General features: G+C 43.6%; 1 protein-coding gene across 4 annotated transcripts in view; it reads left to right on the top strand.

The window, feature by feature from the left end:
- LOC115169317 (G protein-activated inward rectifier potassium channel 3-like) overlaps positions 1 to 16,061 on the top strand; it is a 28,159-nt gene extending 12,098 nt beyond the window's left edge. For all 4 annotated transcript variants that reach the window (XM_029724818.1, XM_029724816.1, XM_029724815.1 and 1 more), the window contains exons 5-8: positions 211 to 403; positions 13,174 to 13,371; positions 13,982 to 14,112; positions 14,679 to 16,061. In XM_029724818.1, coding sequence (XP_029580678.1) covers positions 211 to 403; positions 13,174 to 13,371; positions 13,982 to 14,112; positions 14,679 to 14,951 — 795 coding nt within the window. In that variant the 3' untranslated portion in view covers positions 14,952 to 16,061. The remainder of the gene's footprint in view (positions 1 to 210; positions 404 to 13,173; positions 13,372 to 13,981; positions 14,113 to 14,678) is intronic.
- Positions 16,062 to 16,735: the final 674 nt, after the last annotated feature.

The following is a 16,735-nucleotide window of genomic DNA, read 5'->3' as shown; positions in this document are numbered from 1 at the left end:
TAACCTGTCTCCTCCCCTTCATCTACACTGATTGAAGAGGATTTAACCAGTGACATCAATAAGGGATCATAGCTTTCACCTGGTCCGTCTATATCATGGAAAGAGCAGGTGCTCCTAATGTTTTGTACACTCAGTGTATATAAAACACAGGAAATCACTTTTTGACTGCACTGGGCTTTTAAGTAATCTTTTTCTTCATCTTTTGATCAGGTGGGCTGTATGTTTGTGAAGATCTCTCAGCCCAATAAGCGTGCGGAGACCCTGGTTTTTTCTAAGAATGCTGTGATCTCTCTGAGAGATGACAAACTGTGTCTGATGTTCCGGGTGGGGGACCTGCGCAGCTCCCACATTGTAGGGGCCAACATGAGGGCCAAACTCATCAAGTCTAAACAGACTCAGGAAGGTGAGGCTAACATACCATCCATCGCCATACAAGGTTTGCATCCCAAATGGCACCCTATTCCTTATATAGTGCACTACTTTTGGTCAAAAGTAGTGCACTGTATGGAGAATAGGGTACCATTTGGGATGCAATTATAACTTTTCACATAATCTATTTCTGTATATTATGGAAGCATTCAGAATGTATTCAGACCCCTTTACTTTTTCCATTTTGATACGTTACAGCCTTATTCTAAAATTGATTAAATGATATATTTTTCTCATCATTCTACACACAATACCCCATAATGACAAAGCAAAAACAGTTTTTTAGAAATATGAACATTTATTGAAATGAAAAAAAATTAAATACCTTATTTAAGTAAGTATTCAAACCCTTTGCTATAAGACTCAAAATTGAGCTCAGGTGCATCCTGTTTCCTTTGATCATCCTTGAGATGTTTCTACGATTTGATTGGAGTCCACCTGTGGTCAATTCAGTTGATTGGACATGATTTGGAAAGGCACACACCTGTCTATATAAGGTCCCACAGTTGACAATGCATATCAGCGCAAAAACCAAGGCATGAGGTCAAAGGAATTGTCCGTAGAGCTCCGAGACAGGATTGTGTCGAGGCACAGATCTGGGGAAGGGTACGAAAACATTTCTGCAGCATTGAAGGTCCCCAAGAACACAGTGGCCTCCATCATTCTTAAATGGAAGAAGTTTGGAACCACAAAGACTCTTCCTAGAGCTGGCTGCCCGGCCAAACTGAGCAATCTGGGGTGAAGGGCCTTTGTCAAGGATGTGACCAAGAACCAGATGGTCACTCTGACAGAGCTCCAGAGTTCCTCTGTGGAGATGGGAGAACCTTCCAGAAGGACAACCATCACTGCAGCACTCCACCAATCAGGCCTTTATGGTAGAGTGGCCAGGCGGAAGCCACTCCTCATTACAAGTCACATGACAGCCCGCCTGGAGTTTCCCAAAAGGCACCTAAAGGACTCACAGACCATGAGAAACAAGATTATCTGGTCTGATGAAACCAAGATTTAACTCTTTGCCAAGCGTCACATCTGCCAAGCGTCACATCTGGAGGAAACCTGGCACCATGAAGCATGGTGGTGGCAGCATCATTCTGTGGGGATGTTTTTCAGCGGCAGGGACTTGGAAACTGGTCAGGATCGAGGGAAAGATGATCAGAGAAAAGTAAAGAGAGATCCTTGATGAAAATCTGTTCCAGAGCGCTCAGGACCTCAGACTGGGGCGAAGGTTAACCTTCCAACAGGACATCGACCCTAAGCACACAGCCAAGACAACGCAGGAGTGGCTTCGGGATAAGACAGAGGAAATCTGCAGAGAAGAATGGGAGAAACTCCCCAAATACAGGTGTGCCAAGCTTGTAGCGTCATACTCAAGAATGCTCGAGGCTGTAATCGCTGCCAAAGGTGCTTCAACAAATGATTGAGTAAAGGGTTTGAATACTTATGTGAATGTGATATTTACATAAGTATTAGCAAAATTAGCAAAATGTTATGAAGTTTTTACAATCCTGTCTCGGCGCTCCACTGGGAATTCCTTCGACCTCATGACTTGGTTTTTGCTTTGACATGCACTGTCAACTTTGGGACCTTATGTAGTGTTTTCTTTGTTTTCAACCTCGTGTTGCGTTTCGGGGTCACGACTAGTCGTAAACCTTGGCTGCAGCATGTTTTATACCCCAGCGTAGGAAGGGCATCTTTATGACACACTCTCTGGGTTACCTGGGGCGTAGCTAGTTACGATGCAAGGTATTATACATTGCTATGATCTCGTTTTGACAACTAAAATCACAGTCTTATCGTCACCAAAACATTCTCTTTCATCTGGATATTTTCTACATATCATAAAGTATGTAAACATCACATACACATTATGAAAACTCTTCAAGTTAGCGTGTTTTCATTATAAGGTTTTCATTTAACTTTTAATAACATAACAACATCAACTTTCATTTTCATATTCCATCTATCATTGTTACCACCATTTTGGCTGATGAAATATAATGTCCCAAACTCCATTTATTGCATGTTACAGTTCTGAGGTAGATTCTCCATAAGGCCCAAACAGACATTCCAGTCCCAAACACTAAAGGACAAAGGATTCGTCTGCTGCCTTAAGATTTACAATGGGCGTGGGGTATCATAAACCCCCCACCCCCCATCAATCCCTCTATACCTCTCAGAGATATCTCTGTAGAACCGTGATCCACTGTAACCTGATCCTCACAGGCCAGTCATGACAGTCCCCCTCTGGTGGGTTGAACTTGGAAGGATCCTGCATTTTGCAACCCACCATAAGAATGACCATTGGATGTCCTGGTTTGTGGATCATTGTAGCAGTCCCCCCCTGGTGGTTTAACCTGGTAGGATTTCTGCAAGCTGCAGACCACCACCAGAATGGACAGGGGAGGTCCGGCTGTGGCTCTGCATTCCGCCCTGTCGCCCGGTTGTCCCGGCTAGTGGATCTAGGCAGTAACTTAGGCAGACGTTAATAACGCACAACACTCAGGCAATACATCATTACATCTCTGACCCAAATGTGGGCGTTGGGGCACTAACTGGTGGTTGTATGGGGAACTTGTTTATGGCTCTATCACTTCCTAAGTGTCAAAGGAAATGAAACAAAAATGAATAAAAACATAAACAAAAGATATACAAAAGACATACAAAATATAGCTACCACACCTTAACCATCTAATTTGGACTAAAGGTCTAAAGGACTAAAGGTCTTGGCTAAATGACTATCATGGCATTGTCTCTAATGTCATATCTAGGGGGATCCTACTTGAAGGTAGGTAGTTAAGGCACTTGGAAAAAATGGCACCCTGAATGACAAATCTTACATTGGGGACATTACGGTGCTGTCCTAGCAAATTCGGGAGAGGAGGCTGGGGATGCTGTGGATGGACGCCCTGATGGGGTTTCAGGATCTATTGCCAACTTTCGAAAATCGGGATCGCTTCCGTCCCACGGGTGATCCTAGTATAAGACCTCATTAGGTCTTCCATTGCACATGTGCACCTGTTGACGTAGTAGGTGCACACACCAAGGGAAATAAGACCAAGGATCATGGTAACAGTCAGGATACTGTCCGGCACCGTCCAAGAGCGGGTGACAGACCAATCATTTGGCTTGTAGTCAGTCGGATCAACTAATAGTGCCTCATCCGGTATGCTAAGACCAACAGTCATTGGTCCCTCATACTGGATTTGGTTTTGAATGGCTCGTGGTAACTCAAGGGAACACTTAGCAAAAGCATCAGGCATTTCAATATCTGTGTCTATCCTGTCGTCGGGAAGTTGGTATGGAGCAAGGTCGGCTATGTGGATAATCGCCCCCTCTGGTACCTTAACAAAAACAGTCTGGTTGGGGAGGTTCAGTTGGGTGGTTGAGTCATGGCATTTGTAAGTCATAGTGGCGGACGCGAACAGGGTGTTAACCAACCATCGATTCCCTACAACCTCTACTTGTGTGGTAGTGACCCCATCCCTTGCTGCTAGTTTGGCTCTACAGCATTCTTCGCTCTGTGTTATCCCTGACGAACGGTTTGCTAGGACAGAGGTAGTGGACGTCTTTGGTTAGAGTACACATTAACAGGTTAGGGGTGAGATAGAGATGGCAATTTTCACATGGGTACTGTTGCGCCAAAATCCTACATTTAGAACCGTTTTCAATCTATAGATATTCTCCAGTTCAACATCCGGCAGCGTCAGTAAAAATCCCACATCATTACGATCAACATCAATGTGTATTGGGATCGCCGACCCCAGATTATAGGCCAAATGTCACTGTAATGGCCTTATCGTGGTTGTGGTAGCTGAGGTCAATATGTCGTGCACTATTGAGAGGGGCAGTAGATATGAGGGGATTCTATTCATGGCCAAATGGTCCATAGAAGAGCTAACTTCATGGAGAAAATCCTCCAATAAGAATCAAACCAATTTAACATGGGCATAGTCGTGGTTCATGACCTCTACTAGCTTCCCTACCGACAGCAGGGTTTTGTTCAGGAGAGTGGTGTGTGTGTTTACCACCAGAATAGTGTCCTGGAGAGACTTCCCCACATGTTGCAATGCTTTCATCTGTTGCTGGATAAGTAGCATCTCCCTAACATTTCTCTTGACTGTTGCTAGACTGACTGTGTTGACGGCAGTGGTACCTAGAGCAAATAGTGACCCTACTGCTGCACCTATCATGAGTCGTGCCCAGACAAATTGCCTGGGCTCTGCTAGTTCTGACTGGGTGACTGAACTTTTGGAGTTGGGCCAACATATGGGCAGTGTCTAGCTGGGCATGCTTATCTGCCTGGGTGGTCCAGTCAGCCCAGGGCCAACTCAAATACGCTGCAGGTGGAATGTGTTGGCGGTACACGTTCTTCGCATCTAGGTGGACGTGTGTGTACTCTGCAGTTGGTTATAAAAAGTCCTGGATCATCACGGAGAACGATTCTTGTAGGGGGTCCGCTCCTGATTACATCTGCTGGGTTGGTTTTGACCAGGGCGCAGAGCGTCAGGATCAGTCAAAGGAACTCCATCCTACAGAGACGCAAAATCAGAGATATTGTTTGATTATTTCAGTTATTTGCTTTTGTAAACAAATGTTTTCACACAACAAATTTAGCTGATTTTACTATTTTGAACAGCACAGCGCAGGACAATATCAACAGTGACAACGAACGTATATCTTGTAGCTGGGAAGAGAAGAAAATATGTTAGGTGCAACATACTGATCTCCAGGACGGGATCAGCTTAGGATACTTAAGAATTTTCTTAGTATCTCTGACTTGCTAGGTATCTGTCTATTCAGTGCGGTCTATTCGGTGTTTTGATGTTGCTGACTGCTTGGATTCTGTTAGACTGTGGCAGGATGCCCTCAGCACCCACCAGAAGCCCAACGTAGTTTACCTTGGTCCTGCACCATTGTCCTTTCATGATGGCCAACTTAGCCCCTGCCATCCCGAGTTGGGTAAGAACATGGTCCATCTCGTTGAGGTGATGTGACCAAGTCCCACTTCTCATGAGAACGTTGTCCACATAGATTATCATCCCCCTGGAGGCTGCGTCTGGCATAGCCTTGTGCAGGAAGATGTTACACTCTGAGGGGGAGTTCGCATATGGGCAACGGGCAACGATTGAATGTGAAGAGCTTGTTCGAGAAAGACAAAGCGAGGGTCGACTGTCATGGTCCAGAAACCATTCGCCACATAGACGGTGGAGTACTTGGCGTTTGCCACCTTTGCAACTCTTGGTCGAGCTGTATCATTGGCCAACAAGACAATGGAACCAGCTTGTTGAGTTGTCTGTAGTCAATGGTAAGACGCCATATACTTGTTGGTTTCAAAATGGGCCACACGGGAGCGCTGTTGCATTCCTTGATTATCCATTTAGCTAATAGGGAGTCGATAATCTCTTGTACCGCTGCGTACGCTGCAAGCAGAATTTTGTATTGTTTAACAAACGTAGGAGCTGCTCCGGGCGGCGTAGAAATAAGCACCACATGAATAGCCGTAACACCGCAGTCCAGTGAGTCAGTCGACCAGATCTCATTGTGTTTGTTAAACAATTCCCTCAACTGATGTCGTTCAGTGTCATTGATAAGTGCGTTAGCATCCGACAGTAGCTGTAGTACCTGTGCACGGAAACCAGGATATGGTTTGGCGACCTCGTACAGGTCTCTATCAGGGGTGGTGACGGCATGTAAATGGTGAGGGAATCATCGGCTGTTACCTCACATGCAGGTGGAGATGCGGTATCGTCCTCCGTGATGATGGAGTATATCAACACCTCTTTGTCAGAATCGACATCGAGCCTAAACGTCGATGTGTCGTCAAGTGGCAATATGGAAGTTATTGCGATTGCTTTTGCCAGACAAGTAAAAAGCGTTCCTCCCTCGCCACATAGGTCAAGGGAGGACAGAAGAGGCCCAATCACGGGAACAAGTTCAAAATCACGGAAGGAGTACTCAATCTATGTTCCTAGCTGATTGTGCTGAGGAATGGAAATATCCGCTTGAGTTAGATTCTGTACCAAGAGGTAAGTGGATCTAGTGTTTCGTTCTAAACAGCGGGTTACCATTGATAGTTAGCCCCAATTCGAATAGGGTTGGAAGAACACAGTGGTGCCTTCCATCCGGTAGCCGGGCGCCAGGTTCAGTCTTACAGAAACCTCTGTGGTTCTTGCAGGAATCACCAATGGCGGACTCAGTTATCACCTTGCAAGCTTCAGGAATAGTCGGCCCGGATGCCATTCACACCGGGTCGAAAGACAAAGACCAAATAACTTGGTGTATGGCATCGAGTTTAACACCCAATCTTACCAAAATGTCCATTCCCACATAGACTGTATGTGGGAGGTTCGCAAAAACCAGTAGGTAGTGAGATACTTCCTTGGTTCCAATGCAGAGTGAAAGCGCACACACTCCTATAGAGGTAAGTGTCAACCAGGTTGTCAGTATGGCATCCTCAGCCATAGTGCCGTTTGGCACACGCCACCAATCAGAGGAGGGCGGTATGTGTCGGCTGGTGAATCACCCAAGCCACACAGGAAAACCTCATGTTCGGCTAATTTCCGAGTTGAACTTGTCACCTTGTCATTTGCAACCAATGGCGGACTCATGACCAGGTTCACCGGGGTTACGGCAGCTGATGACGTCGAACTCACGTCGTTGCACAATGTATGGCATGTAGCCTTTGAAGAATGCGGTTTAGTCAACGGAGTTGGCATAGTTATTTGTGACCAGACTTGGTTGGTTTTCCAATCCATCAATTAAATCTATCCCAATCAGCATCCGTTTGGTGTCAATGCTAGTCACGTACACAGGGTGGATCAGTGACACACTGTTGAAGTTCAGTTTAAGTAGGAGACGATTGGTTAGAGGCGAGGTAGCTTGAGTGAAACCTCAGTTTCGTGTCGCAACGTTCCGTTTTCAACCAACATTTTTCTGGGTCCACAGCCCTTTTGAGTTCATCCAGAAAAGTTTCAGATATGAGAGACATAGTCGAACCCAATTTTTATCAGAGCATCACAGGTCAAACAGTTCTCTAAGACTGCTTTAAGGTATGGCCTGTTCGAGTTGGTTTTTCTCATCATATCCCCAACAAAGTGGAGTGGGTTAGAAGAACAGGGCAGTTGGTTATCTGTGTCGCTTTTCAAGACAGATAACCAACCTTTGTGACCCAGTGGGTCCTCTATCGGAATGGGAGAGGAATCATCTATTTGCAACGCTGCTAACCTTGTGCGTCTCCACATCTGTATCAAAGTCTGTAGACAAAACCTGCCGGCTTGTGTTTAGATTGAGCGGTCCCTGGACAGGGATTTGAGTGAAGGCGGGGGTAATGGGAATGTTAACGTCCTCGTGAATGGTGTGAATTTCGGCGGACTCGTTCTCCAGCAATTTTACGCCTAGTCATGGTGACTTATCTTTGTCCTCTTTCTCAAATTTCTTCCGCTGTAGTACATCTCTTATCAGAGCTTCTATAATGTTTCGGTTAACGTTTAGATCGTTGTTGAACACTTTGTTGCCCTTGTTATGCTTGTTACCCTTGTGTCCTGACCCTTGTGAGGGCCAGGTCGATCTCTACGGGCCTGTTTGGTTTGGGACGTTCTTCATAGCTATTGTTACTGCGGTGGTTATCGGTGTGGTGGTTACTTGGTAGCCACCCCCCTTGTGTGTCATCTTTTAACGCACCTGTCCCTAATGCCGCGCTTTCCAATTGGAGTGATTGTTCCCACCCAAGCTCGAAAACCGAGCTGTCCGAGCTCTTAGCCCAGTTTGCTTTCGAAGACTTCAAAAGCTGTGCTCGCAAGCTCTCGAAGTGCCGAGATTGGCAAACCAACGTGGGCAGTAGGGCCCAAGTAGTTAAGGAAGTTGGGATACATGTTCGACAGAAACATTTGTTTGAATGGCAATAGCTCTTCCATTCCTGTTTCAGTGAGCATGCCAAAGTAAGCTGAACGAAGCCTATGATATTAGGCTTGTGGGTGTTCATTCTAAGCTTGTTTGGCATTGTTAGCCAATGAGCTGTCGTGTTTGCGAGTCGCAGAACCAGTGAATTATAATTTCAAAGCCGTGGCAAGTTTAACGTAGTCTTTTTGAACGTGTTGTTGTTGTAGACTGATGAACCTTGTTACGTGTCTGTTGGACGTTCACTTCAACAGTTAAAGCCTGTCGGTATTTGTAGCATTAGGGTAGCCATCCAAGGCGTCCTCTATGTCTTCTAAGAACGTCAGTGTCGGCTTTCCTGGAAAGATGCAGAACTTTCTGATGATTTTGTCAAGGTGATCCCCGCCAAGTGCGCAGGGAGCATCTGCACCCTCCTGTGGGGAATTGTGGGCCGAAAGGCCAAGAGGAAAAGCCAAGCTTTGGTTTTGTAGGCAAGGACGCGCCATGTTACTCTGGGCCGAATGGCCAAGAGGAAAAGACTGAGGGACCTCCTGTCGTCTACATTCCTTTGTTCCCTGAGATCTGGAGGTGAGCTAGGTTGATCGGTTGGGTAGACCTGCGATAGCGCGTGACTGTTCTAGAGTTCTTCCAGATGGTACCTAAGTGTGTTATTCTGCTGCACCGCAGAGTCCACCTGGGAGCCTAGGGTATTTATTTTAGACACGTGAGTGTCGCACTTGCTCAAGGACGGCCTCATACTTACAGTTGAAGTCGAAAGTTTACATACACCTTAGCCAAATATATTTAAACTCAGTTTCTCACAATTCCTGACATTTAATCCTAGTACAAATTCCCTGTCTTAGGTCAGTTAGGATCCCCACTTTATTTTAAGAATGTGAAGTGTCAGAATAATAGTAGAGAGAATGATTTATTTCAGCTTTTATTTCTTTCATCACCTTCCCAGTGGGTCAGAAGTTTACATACACTCAAATATTATTTGATAGCATTTCTTTTAAATTGTTTAACTTGGGTCAAACGTTTTGGGTAGCTTCCACAAGCTTCCCACAATAAGTTGGGTGAATTTTGGCCCGTTCCTCCTGACAGAGCTGGTGTATCTGAGTCAGGTTTGTAGGCCTCAATTTCTCTAGCTTTTCCGCTTATGGCATCGAAATCTAACATTTTCAGCCCCTCGGTATAGTTAGGATTTGTATCGCTGCTGAGGTCAGCGATCAATCTTTCCATGGCTGAGGGTTCGCTTATTAGCGGGAGAATGGAGGGCAACCCATCTGATAGCTTGCTCATTGTTATGATTATCAGTTATTTCAATTTATGTAAAGTTTGGGTTTTGAGTTGGAAGCTGCAAACACGATTTAAATCAGTTTATAAACGTTCATCAATACTGGATCAGTAATGTGAGAGTTGGGCTAATAATGAACTTGCAAAAGCAAATTTGATTGATTAATCAATTTGAATGATAAATCAAACTTGTCTAGGCTATTTGGGAATTCAACTTTAATTAACCTGAAAGCGTTGCTTTATCTAAGTTAATGTAGAAAGTGTAAAATGATATCATACAGTGTAACCTGAATTATTTAAACAATTACTGGCGATTCTTCACCACCAGAGGTCTTTTATAGCACAAACTGAATTGTAATGCATGTATTTATGTGTTGAAGGTCTCCGTTGGGTGTATCTGATGGTCTGGTCTTTCGTCTTCAGGTGTAAGTCTCTGATTGTCCACAAGATGTCACAATGTCCTTTCTCTTATTTGTCTGTTTCCTTGCACTCGTTCTGTGAGAGTGGGCTTCTTAGGATGCTAATCAGCTGTGCCGACGCTCCCAGCTTGGGTAGGAGGGCCTTGTAGACAACCGATGATGTGAAGAGAATAACTGGTTGATCCTTCTTGAAATCATCTTCTTAGATACAGTAGCTACTCCACCATAAATTTGATTGTTCAGATATTTTTTTTGTCTTGAACCTTGTGTTGCGTTTCGGGGTCACGACTAGTCGTAAACCTCAGCAGCATCACGTGGTAAACTTAGCCTGATATGTAAATTCTTAACTCACATGTTTTATACCCCAGGGTAGGAAGGGCGTTCCCGTCTTTATGACACGCTCTCTGGGTTCCCTGGGGCGTAGCTAGTTACGAGTCAAGGTATTATAAATTGCTATGATCTCATTTAGACAACTAAAATTACAGTCTTATCGTAACCAAAACATTATCTTTCATCTGGATATTTTCTACACAACAAACTATGTAAACATCACATACACATTATGAAAACTCTTCAAGTTAGAATGTTTTCATTAAAATGTCTTGATTTAACTTTTAATAACATAACAAAATCGACATTCATTTTCATATTCCATCTATCATTGTTACCACCATTTTGGCTGATGAAATATAACGTCCCAAAGTCCATTTATTGCATGTTACATTTCTGAGGTAGATTCTCCATAAGGCCCAAACAGACATTCCAGTCCCAAACACTAAAGGACAAAGGATTCGTCTGCTGCTTTAAGATTTACAATAGGTGTGGGGTATCATAACCCCCCCATCAATCCCTCTATACCTCTCCCCTCTGCAGGAGGGAGAGATATCTCTGTAGAACCGTGATCCACTTTGTCATTATGGGGTATTTTATGTAGATTGCTGAGGATTTTTTTAAATGTAATCCATTTTAGAATAAGGCTGTAACGTAACAAAATGTGAAAAAAGTCAAGGGGTATGAATACGTTCTGAAGGCACTGATATATACTACCGCATTTATGAACTTTAAATCCTTATTAATCATTAGTTGTAATAGAGAAATGAGGGGTGCTAAAACCATTAACCTCTGGTGTAGCCCCTCAGCTATCTGTAGGAGGAAAGTATATGGTGGGGGCAATTAAGCTTGGAATGTACTGAGTGTAGGGAAAGCGATCACATGTGGCAGGCATTGATAAGGGGAGTGAGCCATGGATTAGTGAGATTAGGTCAATTCACGTTAAGGGAGAAATAACAGTTTATGGCCCGTATCACTTAGTGTCCTGCCCTGCAGTAAAGATAAAATGTTTGTTCAGATGTGTAGGAGGAGACAGCCTAGGAGAAAGGGTTAAATATCACTGCTTGTGTGAAAAGGTTTTTGTCTATTGCAGCTGTATTGATCCTCTGGGAAGAATAAACTTGGTTTAAGCTTTCATAGTGTCCGTCGAGTTTTTACTCTGAGAATTAGAATCTAACAGTGAAGACATCAAAACTATGAAATAGCACAGATGGAATCATATAGTAACCAAAAAAGTGTTAAATCAAAAAACATTTTGAGATTCTTCAAATAGTCACCCTTTGCCTTGATGACAGCTTTGCAAACTCTTGGCATTCTCTCAACCAGCTTCATGAGGAATGCGTTTTCAACAGTCTTGAAGGAGTTCCCACATACGCTGAGCACTTGTTGGCTGCTTTTCCTTCACTCTGCGGTCCAACACATCCCAAACTATCTCAATTTGGTGATTGTGGAGGCCAGGTCATCTGATGCAGCACTCCATCACTTTCCTTCTTGGTAAAAGCCTGGAGGTGTGTTTTGGGTCATTGTCATGTTGAAAAACAAATTACAGTCCCACTAAGCGCAAACCAGATGGGATGGTGTATCGCTGCAGAATTCTGTGGTAGCTATGCTGTTTAAGTGTGCCTTGAAATTCTAAATAAATCACCAGCAAAGCACACCCACACCATCACATCTCTTCCTCTTTGCATCACGATGGGAAGCATGCATGCGAAGATAATTCGTTCACCTACTCTGCGTCTCACAAAAACATGGTGGTTGGAACCAAAAATCTCAAATTTGGACTCATCAGACCAAAGGACAGACTTCCACCGGTCTAATGTCCTTTGCTCGTGTTTCCTGGTCCAAGCAAGTCTCTTCTTCTTATTGGTGTCCTTTAGTAGTGGTAACTTTGCAGAAAATTTACCATGAAGGCCTGATTCACGCAGTCTCCTCTGAACAGTTGATGTTGAGATGTGTCTGTTACTTGGGCTGCAATCTGAGGTGCAGTTAACTCTAATGAACTTATCCTCTGCAGCAGAAGTAACTCTTGGTCTTCCTTTCCTGTGGCGGTCCTCATGAGAGCCAGTTTCATCATAGCGGTTGATGGTTTTTGCAACTGCACTTGAAGAAACTTTAAATGTTCTTGACATTTTCCGCATTGACTGACCTCCATGTCTTAAGGTAATGATGGTCTGTAATTTCTCTTTGCTTATTTGAGCTGTTCTTGCCATAATATGGACTTGGTATTTTACCAAATAGGGCTATCTTCTGTATACCACCCCTTCCTTGTCACAACACAACTGATTGGCTCAAATGCATCAAGAAGGAAAGAAATTCCACAAATTAACTTTTAACAAGGCACACCTGTTAACTGAAATGCATTCCAGGTGACTACCTCATGATTGAGCTGGTTGAGAGAATGCCAAGAGTGTGCAAAGCTATCATCAAGGCAAAGGGTGGCTACTTTGAAGAATCTAATATATATTTTGATTTGTTTAACACTTTTTTGCTTTGTACATGATTCCATTTGTGTTATTTCATAGTTTTGATGTCTTCACTATTTTTCTACAATGTAGAAAATAGTCCAATTTAATAAAAACCCTTGAATGAGTAGTTGTGTCCAAACTTTTTACTGGTACACTATACGCTCACTAAGGGCATATTTCCTGTCCACAGATTAATCCTAGTCCTGGACTGAAAACCTAGCCCTGAAGGTCTTATAAATCACTTCTCACCTGCTCTCTCGTGCTCTCCCTCTCCTCATCTCGCCCTGCCTCTCCATCGCTCTCCCTCCCCTTCACCCCCTCTCCATCTCACCCCCTTTCGCCCTCTTCCTCCTCTCCAGGTGAGTTTATCCCTCTGGACCAGACAGACATCAGTGTCGGTTTTGAGACAGGGGACGACCGCCTGTTCCTGGTGTCTCCACTGGTCATCTCCCACGAGATTGACCACCGCTCGCCCTTCTGGGACATGTCTCAAGGCCAGCTGGAGAAGGACGACTTCGAAATGGTCGTCATCCTGGAGGGAATGGTGGAGGCCACAGGTTAGTCCATGGCTGCGTCTCAAATGTCACCCTATTCAATATATAGTGCACAACTTTTGACCAGGGCCCAAAGGCAATAGGGCCATCATACTGGAAAGAATGGTGGAGGCCATTGGTTAGTCAATATCCTGAATCCCAAATGGCAAACTATTAAAAAACAAGTGTAAAAACCGCACACTAGAAAAGACAGGCAACCGACTTTACTTCATTTATTTTTCATTTGCAGTGAAGCAACGGACAACACATTTCGTGTACAGTTTCTTCAAGTTCACATACGCACAACTTATTTATTAACAGTTTGTATACTATTTGAACTATGCCTCTGCCTGTTCTCATGATCTGTTATGAGACTGTTGTATAGTGTGGTGCGCACACAGAGATCCTGCACACACACACATACACACACACAGTGAATTATATGATACCTATGGGTGCACCATGCTTTGAAAGTTGAAGTGACTTCACCGCTCACTGACAAAATATTTGCTTAGTCATCATGGTAGCTGAAGGTGAGCTGCCAGGGAAGGTTAATACAGTATGTGTTCTCACTATGGGTGTGTGTGTGTGTGTGTGTGTGTGTGTGTGTGTGTGTGTGTGTTGGCACCCCCAGGTATGACGTGCCAGGCGCGGAGCTCTTACCTGGCAGATGAGGTCCAATGGGGTCACAGGTTCAGCCCTATGATGTCACTGGCCGAAGGGTTCTTTGACATCGACTATGGCTCCTTCCATCAAACCTTTGAGGTAAGAACACACAAACACGCAACACTCCAGAAAGAGGAAAGGCTGAAAGCAGCAAGGGCCGCGGTGTGTTGGGGCTCCCGAGTGGTGCAGCGGTCTAAAGCACTGCATCTCAGTGCACGAGGCGTCACTACAGTCCCAGATTCGTATCCAGGCTGAATCACATCTGGACGTGATTGGGAGTCCCATAGGGCGGTGCACAATTGGCCCAGCGTCGTCCGAGTTTGGCCGGGATAGGCCATCATTGTTAATAAGAATTTGTTCTTAACTGACTTGCCTAGTTAAATAAAGGTTAAATAAATGAATTTAAAAAAGTGTTAGCAATCACATGCTGGATGTCGCCGAGCGGTGGCGATTCAACATGTAGAAATAAACAGCTGCTTTTAATCATGTACCTGGCTATGTGCATCACTACCACTAGAACAAAACAACACAGTTTAACCGTTTGCCCCTCTGGTGTGTTTCCTCATTTTTACTCTTGTCATGTCACAAATGATTTTACCCTGATTTTGAAAGTCTTCTTTCAAGTTGTGTCTGATAACTGCAGCTAATACCTATTTTTCCCTTAGGTGGACACTCCCTCCTGCTCAGCGCACGAACTCTCATTGGCTGCGGCCCGATTGGAGGCTCATCTGTATTGGTCGATCTCCAGTAAACTGGATGAAGAGAAATGGGAGGGATCTTCTCTGACCAACCAATCAGGAAAGCAGCTAGACAATGGGAAAGGAGGGGTCGTTGGTCCCACATTTATTGTCGGAGAGATCACTAGAATACAAGAGCAGTCAGGACCAGGAGAGTTGAATGGTTGTGTCACCACCGACCAGTCAGAATCAGAGGCCTAAAGTAGATCTGGTAGAGTTCCAAAATGGCACCCTATCCCCTATACAGTGCACTACTTTTGACCAAAGCCCTGTACTATATAGGGAATAGGCTGCCATTTGGGACATACTTTCAATCAATGTCATGACAGGAGGACCCACAACTACAGTACTATAAATTACTTTTAGCTATTGTATAGTATACAGCCATAGAACATTTGTTCCCAAGGGAGAGATGGGTGGTTTAAAAAGGCTCATTGCTACTTCATTGCTTTGTTTAATAACACTGACTAGAAATGACAAATTATATCAATTACATTTTGTCTTTATGATATTTAATTCTTACCATGAGTGTCTGTGCTATACTAGAATTATATTCTATCTTCTATTGTTATTGCTCTAATCACTTCTGCCAACATACATGATATTAATTAATACACTGTTATTTCAAAGAATGAAGTATTGACAATTCTTAGTCATGAAAGAGGATGTTCAGCCAGGTAAGATACTGAAATGTTCAGAGACATAGAAAGAGCAGCTTGTTTTGGAACATTCTGGAACGTTCAGAGACAGAAAGAGAAGCATGTCATGTGTTGGCTGAATGGGAGAGTCAATGTTTAAAAAGGAAAGATGTATTACAGATAATGGGATAGAGTGTGATCGAAGAGGATATAAAGGAATAGATTGAAATGGTATCTCTAAATCTGTATCTAAAAAACAAAACAAGGATTGTTTTAAAATATATATAGAACTGTACATTAAGAATGGATGACATTAAAACAACCTCCATTTTGTGACTCATTTAGAAATAAAATCATTTCTGTGTTCACATCACAAGTACTGTAGCTTATCACTGACCCCATCCCAATAGGGTGAGTAATGGAAGTATTCATCCGACAAGCTTTGAGATAAAACCAAGCATTTGCTCTCTTGGGAATGTTTCAGTGCACTTTCACATAGAATGTAAGTAGTACAATAAAATATCTTCTTTCGATAGCCTCATAGGATTTAAGCACAACAATGTCCTGCTCAGCTCAGCCCAACCTCCTGCTTCTGCTGCTGTGTACATATGTGAGCGTTTTTAATATTGACAAATTCATTCTATAAGAATTAATAAACTATATTCCACACCAACTTTCTTCATCTTTGCCCCTCACTTTTATCAATGTGGTCTTTATTGTACTTTTTCACTGTTAATCCTTTGGGGTATACTGGTTCACTGAACAATTTGACTTCTGTCAATCCATTTGTCCAACAATTTGTTTTGTGTGAGACAATCTGGGTTAGAGTCTATTGGCAATACTTGACAAATCAGAAGTTGCCAGTTCACTCAATGTGGCACAGCATCTGTGAGAAGAGACTAGTGTACCAGTTCACCAATCCCTAGGATGAAATCCCTATCTTGTCCTCACGATGGAACTGAAGAGCTCAGGCCTGTTTGCTGGTACAGTGAGGGGTCCCGCTGTTTCCTAGGCAACAGGGTCATGCTCAGGGAGATGGTCATCACTAGTTACCACAGCCACAAAGTCAGAATTATGGCAAAACACCACCTATTTGTACAATTTATATTCTTAAAATATGATTTCAAAACTAACTTTAACCACACTGCTAACCTTATGACTAACCTTAAATTAAGTCCAAAAAGTTCATTTTTGTTTTAATACATTTTTATGATATAGCCAATTTTGACATTGTGGCTGTAGTAGCAAGTGACAACCCAGTGAGAGAGAAGAACATGGGAGAGGATGAATTCTGAGGACCAGAGAGTCAAATTAATTCTGAGGACCAGAGAGTCAAAGAGAGGAGAG

This window comes from Salmo trutta, chromosome 31, assembly GCF_901001165.1.
Source record: "Salmo trutta chromosome 31, fSalTru1.1, whole genome shotgun sequence".
Taxonomy (NCBI): domain Eukaryota; kingdom Metazoa; phylum Chordata; class Actinopteri; order Salmoniformes; family Salmonidae; genus Salmo; species Salmo trutta.
This window is presented reverse-complemented; position numbering and strand designations above follow the sequence as displayed.